The 8,991-nt window shown below is 49.3% G+C and overlaps 2 protein-coding genes across 2 annotated transcripts; both read right to left on the bottom strand.

The window, feature by feature from the left end:
- Positions 1-2,350: 2,350 nt before the first annotated feature.
- LOC141445038 (uncharacterized) lies at positions 2,351-4,884 on the bottom strand. Its single transcript, XM_074110813.1, has 2 exons — positions 2,873-4,884; positions 2,351-2,357 (listed from the first exon to the last, which is right to left on the bottom strand). Exons 1-2 carry the CDS (start codon positions 4,882-4,884, stop codon positions 2,351-2,353), a joined length of 2,019 nt encoding a protein of 672 aa, XP_073966914.1.
- A 255-nt stretch (positions 4,885-5,139) lies between these two features.
- Positions 5,140-6,384, bottom strand: LOC141445039 (uncharacterized; the record flags this gene model as incomplete). Its single annotated transcript, XM_074110814.1, is given in 1 exon segment — positions 5,140-6,384. A coding segment is annotated over 1 exon segment (1,245 nt), but the record flags the coding sequence as incomplete, so codon positions are not given.
- Positions 6,385-8,991: the final 2,607 nt, after the last annotated feature.

The raw sequence follows: 8,991 nt of genomic DNA on the forward strand, positions 1-8,991 counted from the left end.
AGGCTCCCTCTATATCAAGTGAGATAAGTGTAACTATTTTCTTTTTCGTTAAGTTTGCTCTTAATATGTTGCATTAGGATATAGAGGGAGTCCTCGGTGCTTCTCTGTGGCATAAACCCGAACTGGCGTGTGCCTCAATCTTGGAATTAAGTGGTGTTTAAGGCGGGCCATCGTCATCTTCTCATAGATTTTTCCGAGCATGGGGAGTAAGCCGATCGGTCTATATGACTTCGGGTGGGTATAGTCCTCCTTGCCCGGCTTTCTTAAGATGACGACAACCGCTTCCTTCCAGGCTCCTGGGAAGTGACTTAACTCCTGGCACTTGTTTATAATTGATAGAAACAGGTCAGGGTTGGATTTTATGGCGTGGGAACAGATATCAGCTGTGAGGCCATCCCCTCCTGGGGCCTTTTTGGGGTTGAAGGACTCTGTGGCATACATGAGCTCCGTCATGGTGAACGGTGGCTCGCATGTACCATCATGCTCACCCACGTCACCACTTCGGCCTCCCCGGTCTGCTGACTAATTATTTGGATTAAAAGAATAGGCACTGGTTTTCCGTTGGAACAAAAGTATAATCAAAGTCACATATCAAAAATCCATAGACAAATTAAAAATGTATTAAAAACTAAACTACTGCAAAAAGGTGTGCAATCTTGCACATTCTCCCCTTTTTTAAGAGATGAAGATCTTGGCTAACTTTTTTAGGGGTCTGCGAAAGGTGCCGGCAGCAGTGGTGACGTCGGCCACCCGAACTACCCCATCTCGTCCAGGGTACAGCCGGGTAACGCGACCTTTGGGCCACGAACCTCGGGGTAGGTTGGAATCGCAGATAATAACAACGTCACCCTCCGCAATAATGGGTGGAGAGCCGCCTCCTACTCTTGATGATAAGGAGGGCAGATATTCTTTCACCCAGCGTTGCCAAAAATGATCGGCTAGCCTGACAGCTCTTCGCCACCTGCTCCTGCTGAGGAGATCCAATTCGTTGAGAGCAGCGGGAATAGGGCGCCCAGAGGATGCTCCAAGAATGAAATGCGCTGGCGTTAGAGCTTCTTCGGCATCGGAGTCCAGTGAAACATGAGTTAGTGGCCGCGAATTTACCAAAGCTTCAGCTTCTGTCAAAAGGGTTGACAAAACTTCATCTGAGGGGGCTCGTTCTCGGAGCGTTACTTCTAGCGCATTCTTAACACTACGGATCAGCCGCTCCCACGCCCCGCCCATAAAAGGTGCTGCAGGGGGAATAAAACGCCAATTCACCGACTCATTGGCAGCATAATCTTCAACAGAATCACCGTAGAGAGCTTGCAATTCTCTGCGAGTTCCGACAAAGGCGGTTCCGTTGTCGGACCAGATTTCTGTTGGCGTTCCTCTTCGAGCTGCAAAGCGACGGAGACACATTATGGCCGCGTCGGTCGTTAAGCTGTGAACCACCTCGAGATGAATAGCACGAATGACGAGACATGTAAATAGAGCAACGTAACGCTTCTCTTGTCGTCGGCCAACAGTGACATGAACGGGGCCAAAGTAATCGAGGCCAACGTAAGAAAATGGCCTTTGATGGTGAGCTAAGCGAGCCTCTGGCAGGTCTCCCATCGGTGGTTGAAATGTTCTGGAGCGCCGTAGTTTACACAGCTGACAGTTAAGGGCCACTGACCGAACAGCATTTCTGAGGCCTATTATCCAGAATCTCTGATGCAACTCGTTAATCACTAACGCCTTGTTTGCATGAGCAGCCTTTTCATGATATCTGGCTATAAGTAGCCGAACAGCTTGATGTTTTCCGTCTAAAATTAACGGGCGCTTCAATTCCTCTGTGACGGCCGTTGTTGCGACTATGCGACTGGACATTCGAAGCTGGTCGCTTTCATCGACGAAAGGTGACAACTTAAAAAGGCGACTGCTTCGAGGCAAAGGCTCTCGGTTCTTGATACGCAGGAAGTCTTCTTTAAACGAATCGAGCTGACTCTGCCGTAAGATGTGGGATTCAGCTAGACGTAAATCGTCCGCGGATAATTTTGTTGCCAAATTAGGAATAATATGGGTACTAGGAGAGGATGTGCAAGCCGGTTGGAAAGTGCATAAATTTCCTTCAAGACGAGGCAAATTAAAATGAGGGTCTCGTCTTCGCAGACTACGCATACGCAATAATGAAATGAATTGATGCGCTTTTGCCGTTGCTCGCACCATTCTCATCCAAGAGCTGAAACGATTTGGATTTGCGGAGACTGGTATGGGCAGATCGGATTCAGTGATAAGATGAACAAGAGCACTAGGTTTATACTCTTCACGACCTAGTCCGCTGATGTCGATACGGGGCTCAGCGGGCCAGTCTGAAGAAAGAAGGAAATCAGGTCCTGCAATCCAACGACATTTTGAAGAAAGTACAGAGCGTTTAACACGTGTAGCATCATCTGCTACGTTTAAGTCAGTTGGAATCCAACGCCACTCGTCAACGTTCGTGAGTTCTAGTATCTCACCAATTCTATGTGATACGAATGGTTTGAGAGTGCGCGCATCACTACGAAGCCAACCCAGAGTAGTCATTGAATCACACCAGAAAATGCGTCTCAAAGGCTTCAATCGGTGGGCTTCGCATATAGACGTTGCGAGACGTGCAGCCATTAGAGCTCCTTGTAACTCCAAACGAGGAATTGAAACAGGTTTAAGTGGTGAAACTCTTACTTTGCTACAGATGAGAGAGAGTCTAACGTCACCATTCTCGTAATTAAAACGCCAGTAAGCGACAGCTGCAAATGCAGACTCACTCGCATCTGAGAATAGATGGAGTTCGCAATTCACTACCTCGAGATCACTCAAGTTATAGCGCCGTGGAATACGTAAGCTCGATATGGAGATTAGATCTTGGTACCATAACTTCCAAGCCGCGCAGTCGCCTTGAGGGAGCTCTTGGTCCCAGTCCAAACCCTTGCGCCAAGCGTCTTGAAACATTATTCGTCCGCGAACAACGATCGGTGCAAGGATCCCGAGTGGATCATAAATCCGCATCACGTGCACCAGCACCTCTCGCTTTGTGAACTTATCTGGCAAGCCCGCCTCTTTTTTTACACCCGTGTTAAAACCAATTACGTCGTGAGCGGGTTGCCAGATGAGGCCCAATGTACGAACGGGGGTGGCCAGGCGACCTAGATCTATGTCGACATCTTTGATCGTAGTTGCCTCTAGTAAGGATTCTTTTGGCAACAACGAAAGCGCTAAAGGATCGTTAGACGTCCAGCCACGCATCTCAAAACCAGCACGAGAATGGATGGTGTATATATCAGCCGCCAGCTTGGCGGCATCGCAGACATCATCAAGGCTAGTTATGCAGTCGTCCATATAATGGTCATAGACAATTGCTCGAGCTGCATCCGGATAAGTTTCCTGCCATTCCAGTGCATTTTTATTTTTTACGTAAATGGCAGTAAACGGGCTGGACGCAGCGCCAAAAATCATGGACGACATGCGGAATGTTCTGATCGGTTCATTTGGGGTGTCACGCCACAGAAATCTTTGCGCGTCCCTGTCTCTTTCGATAATTTTAATTTGGGGAAACATTTCCCTAATATCTGCATTTAATGCTATTTTACCCTCTCGGAACCGCATCAGAATACCCAGCAGGGGTTGGAGCAGATCCGGGCCGGTCAATAACAAGGAGTTTAATGACACGCCGTGAGACTTGGCGGCCGCGTCATGTACTGTTCGCAATTTATTTGGTTTATTTGGGTTTATTACACCAAAATGCGACAGGTACCAAAGGGGACGCTCTAACTCGGGACTTGACAAGCAAGGTTCAGCGTACCCCTTTGACAACATGTCATGTATGTTACGACGGTAACGTTCAGCATAGCACGAGTCTTTAAGCATTTTTTTTTCTAAGCTGAGAAATCTAGATTTAGCCAACTTGTAACTGTCGGGTATATCCAGATTGTCAGCTTTCCACAACAAGCCTACTTCGAAACGGCCTCCCGCTAGGCGATGCGCCGTGCGCTCGAGAACCTGTGTGGCGCGCTCATCGTCAGCGCTGCGGGCTTCATTTTTGGAGATACCAATTGAGTCGAGTTTAAATTGTTCCCTAATGAGGTTTTCTAAAATAAAACGATCATTTTCTACTTCAGGCTCGTTCAGTGTGGTGTGGTTGACAACGTCAACTTGTCTAGTCTTGCTGCAACCGAAACCAAACAAAACCCAGCCCAAAGCAGTCAGAATAGCAACGGGTTGTGTCTTGGTTCCCTTGCGCGTAGCTATGGCAAAAGATAAATGCCAGTTATCAATACCTATAATCACCATTGGTTTAACGTCCTCATAACAAAAATTGTCAGCTATGTCGGCGAGGTACGGATACTTGCGCACGCTCTCGTGATGTGCAGACTGACGAGCAGCACCTAAACCACTAAAAGATCTCGCCTTTTTGATGCAGTGTGTTTCAGTCGAGTGGCGACCCTTTATATTGAAATTGACGTATTGTACGTTAACATCTTTTCCTAGACCACCTACACAATCTAAATGAATTAGTTTTTCCGGTCCCGTAGCACCAATCCTAGCAGAAAGGTCAGAGTCTATAAAGGTCCCTGTGGAGCCGTCATCTAATAATGCGTATGTGTTGACACTACCAGAAGGTCCTGACACGGTCACGGCAACTATTTTTAATAGCGGGCGAACGGAAGACTCTTTAGGTGACGATGAAGTTGCATGCGTCAATATTTCGTGGTCCGAGTCGTCGGACGGCGATGCCGGTGCGAGCGCCGTGGGCGCGCTGCAGGCCGCGGGCGCGTTGGAGATCGATGGCGCGGGCTCGTCGTCGTCATCGTCGTCTTCCACGTCGACGTGCGCGGCGACCGCGCGCTCAAGTTTTGACCCATGCAATAATACGTGATGACGCATGCCACAACCATCTACGCTACATACTTTTTTAGTGCAAGAAGGTTTGAATTTGTGAAAACCTTTTCGGAAACATCTGGGGCATAATTTATTATTTTTGATAAACTGCCACCTATCATTTACTGTCATTTTGACAAATTTACTGCAATTAGATAATTCGTGAGTTTGTTTACATAGCGAACAAATATTTTCGGAATTATCAATCGTGTTTATTGGTGATGGAATGCTATTCGAATTATTTTCAGCAACAATATTTACCCTGTCTCTGTATGCGGTCTGCCGAGCGGCGCCGGGCGACGTATAATCCATCACGCCCCCAAACCTATACTGCAGATCGACTTCACGCGACAGGAAATCTGCGAACATTTCTATTTTCGAAACGCAATCAACACAAGAATGGGCATAATCCAACCAACGTGGACGCAGCAGTAAAGGCAGCTTGCTCCACAATGCTTGAAATAGCTCGGGTGAACATAAATAATCCGGCTGATTTAGCAGGCGGATAACTTCTACGCAGTTGCGTACCCGGCTCGCAAAAATAGCGAGATCTTTGCCGTCGTAGTTCACCTTAGGCAGTGCGCGCACCGCCGCCACCTCGTGCATGACGACGAGCTCGGGGCGGCCGAAGCGCGCGTCGAGCGCGGCCAGCACCGCCGCGGGCGCGCGCGCCGCCGCCAGCAGCCCCGCCACGGCCTCGCGCGCCGCTCCACGCAGAGCGCATGACAGCCTCGTTAAATTGTCACTTGCCGACAAACCTTGAGCTGTATTTTCGTAAGCTCGTTTTAGAGCTAACCAATCTAAATAAGACTTGCCGTCGAAAGTGGGCAAATCCGTCTTCGTGACGGGAGAATTAACTTTATTTATTAACTTCTCCAACGAATTAACTAAGCGCGTCACTCCTCCGTCTTCAGGACGATACTGTTGGGGAGAGCGATCACATGCCGCGGCACCCAGGCCGCGCGGTGCTCTCGGTCCCTGTGTCGCGCACTGGACCACGGTGTCATCGAATCTGAAAGGCGGGTTGGCACTAAGTAAATGTTGTTCGGTAGGATTAGGAATCACATTATTTACCCAATCCTGTACACTAGCACGACTACGCGTGCCGCGGCTACCGCCGCGCTGGCTAGCGCCCGCCTCTATGGCAGCGAGACTAGCTTTCAGCTCAAGTTCGGCAACATGCCGCTCTCGCTCTGCCTCAGCCGCCTGGCGCTCTGCCGCCGCCGCCTGGCGCTCTGCCTCCAGGCGCTCGCGTTCATTTTCTATGTCCGCTAGTCGGCGTGCGTGCAGGGCTTGAGCCTCCAGCTGCCGCGCCACTATGGTAGAGCGTGAGGTAGCGCCACTTGACGTGCGGGAAGGTGCCGACTGTGCGGCGTGTAGGGGCGGGTCCGCGCTTCGCTGCACGGACGAGGAAGACTCCTGATGCCGAAAGGGCGGGTCCGCGCTTGGCTGCGCGGACGAGGAAGACTCCTGTTGCCCTGCCACGGATGTCACACCATCTCCCATATTGGGCACATTTACTTTTGCACTTTTGGAACGCGTATTCATATTTTTACCGGTAGATGGACCAATATTTTGGATTAAAAGAATAGGCACTGGTTTTCCGTTGGAACAAAAGTATAATCAAAGTCACATCTCAAAAATCCATAGACAAATTAAAAATGTATTAAAAACTAAACTACTGCAAAAAGGTGTGCAATCTTGCACAGGGGGGTGTCGTTTCTCTGTAGGACTTCCGGGTAGAGCGTTTTCCGCAACAATCCACGGAGCCCTTCGCATCCACACCTTCCCGTCTCGCTCCAGGGGTGAGTCCTCCTCCCTTCGCTTCGTTCTACCGATGACCGGTAAGATCCCCTCCACACCCTTCCCTGTCCTGCTCTGACAAAATTCCTTCCAGGAGTCTATCTGAGCTTTAGCCGCCTCGGCCTCATACGCTCTTCGTGCTGGAGGTACTCCTCGACAACTTTCGCACGTCGTACTGGCGCTGCCCATTTTATTCTGCGTCGTCTGGTGGCGACCTCCTTCTTCATCTCCGCTAAACCTCTCGGACCACAGGCATAGAAATTTTTCCTTGGTCTTTTTCTTGGGGATCGTTATGCTCAAGTTTTGTCTATTATTTCTGTGTATTTTACTATTGCTCTATCTAATTCGTTGGTGTTTTTAAATTTTGGCTATTTCTTCTATGGTCAATTTTTGTTCTGTTTGTAAATTGGCTGAATTTCTCATGAAATTCAGCCCAATTTGCTTTCTTTGTGTTGAATATTCTTTGTGGTCTGTTTATTGTAGTGCCTCTACTTGGTTTCAATGAAAGTTTAAAGGTTATGCCGTTGTGTTCGGAGCTTGTTAGCCCTTCTTCAACCTTCCAGTCGTCCACCAGATTCAGCAGGTTTTGTGGAGCACGCCTGTAACATCCACGTGGCTGCTGTAACGCTTCCCTCCCCTGATTGTGTCGAAGTTGGAGTTTTCCCGTTAATTGAGCACATTGAGGCAAGCTCTTCTAGAGTCCCGAAAAACTGTCCCCCCTAATGGTCTACCGTAGTACTGCCCACCAAGGGCTCTTTGCGTTGGCATCCCTCAAAGATAAGCCTCCCGTTCCGAGCTTCTTCTCAATCCACCTCAGATGCTCTATGTAGGGTTCTATGGGCTGATCGGCTCGAAGTAGTAGGAGACGAGCGCGACCTCCCAGGCGCTAGTCCGGAGACCTACCACCGTGATGTGTTGGTGGTGAGTTTTGGGGTACTGGATGACGTCAACTGTGGAGTCAAAGCAAATTGCGCTTTGTTGACGCTTCCGTCTCTTGTAGCGCCCTGGAAGACGCGCACGCCCCGTTAGTTCCTCATGACCCTAGCCCCTCCTAAATAGGGCTCCTGAAGTAGCGCGGCCGTTATCCTGCGCTTATCGGCTTCGATTAAAAGCTCCTCGGTTGCAAGCTTCTTTCTTTGAGGTTCGCCTGTATAAAGCCGTACTGATGGTTTGCCTGGCTGCCCTTAGCAGTATGCTACGGCCGACCGTGCCAGTAAATCCCACTTCTTCCTAACGGGACAGTCCTCGTTGAACACGTTGTGCTCGGCATCTTCAAGTCCCTGTCTAACGCAGTTCCTGCATCTCGTTGCACTCCTGACAGCCATCCGCACATTCCGCTCTTTAGATGGGGACCCCCACAGTAGCTGCAGACATCCGCCGGCTCCTTACAGAAGCGTCTGCCATGCCCGTAGCCAAGGCAGCGCGTGCACTGAACCAGCGGCGTCTGGTCTTCAACTCTTACCCGCTTGCAGTCAATGTGCAAACTCCCCAGGTCTATCGCCTTACGCCATATCACTGGGGAGGTGCCGATCACCACGTGATTCAAATGAGGATTCCTCAGCTTCTTCCTAAATCGAACTTCGATACGGTCGTCCTCCGCGCCGAGGCCACGGAACAGCTCCTGGTCTGGTTCCGAAGAGCCCCCAAACATCTCATCCGAGTTTATGGTGAGGACATTCTTCGAACCAAAAGCGGATCTTGTTTCGAATGTCCTCGGACGACGAGGTCGGCCGTTCTCCTACTTAGTCGGTTTTACTTGTCCCGTTCTTGTTTTGTGCCAAAACCATAAAACCTTACGGTCCTTGCCTTACGGACTCTCTCCACCTTCACCCATCCTCTTGCATCGACAGCCTCCCTTATCCTACTAAGGATGGCCTCGCAGTCTCCGGTCTCGTTACTGACGAGACCACACTGAGTGGTGTCACGATGCACACAGGCGATCGCTGACATCGTAGTTAGCTCAGTGTAAGCTAGATGGCGCTTTCCTCAATTAGGGATCTCTGAGCAGAATGACGGACGAACTCTAGAGGTCGCCACCGTAGTTTTCTCTTGACTTATTTATTTACGTAATAATATGTATTTAATATTTATTTATATTTACTTATTATTTTTAAAAAGTAGGCATTTTTTTACACTCATTTACTACACGAGTTTGTACAACTAAATATATCTATAATCAACTCACCCTTGACCGTTTTTTGTCGGCCAAGGGGGTGCTGTCAATCAGCTGTGACGGGGGAATTCTAACTGTAATATTCTCGCCCTTAAAAGCTGAAGCACAGCTGTAAAAACACATTCAACAGCTCACAC

The sequence above is a fragment of the Choristoneura fumiferana genome, unplaced genomic scaffold (genome assembly GCF_025370935.1).
Source record: "Choristoneura fumiferana unplaced genomic scaffold, NRCan_CFum_1 Sck3bRy_162;HRSCAF=351_pilon, whole genome shotgun sequence".
NCBI lineage: Eukaryota > Metazoa > Arthropoda > Insecta > Lepidoptera > Tortricidae > Choristoneura > Choristoneura fumiferana.

What these genes read in the sequence shown, in the direction of transcription:
- LOC141445038 (XM_074110813.1), bottom strand. Translation starts at nt 4,884, where the DNA reads ATGCGTCATCACGTATTATTGCATGGGTCAAAACTTGAGCGCGCGGTC.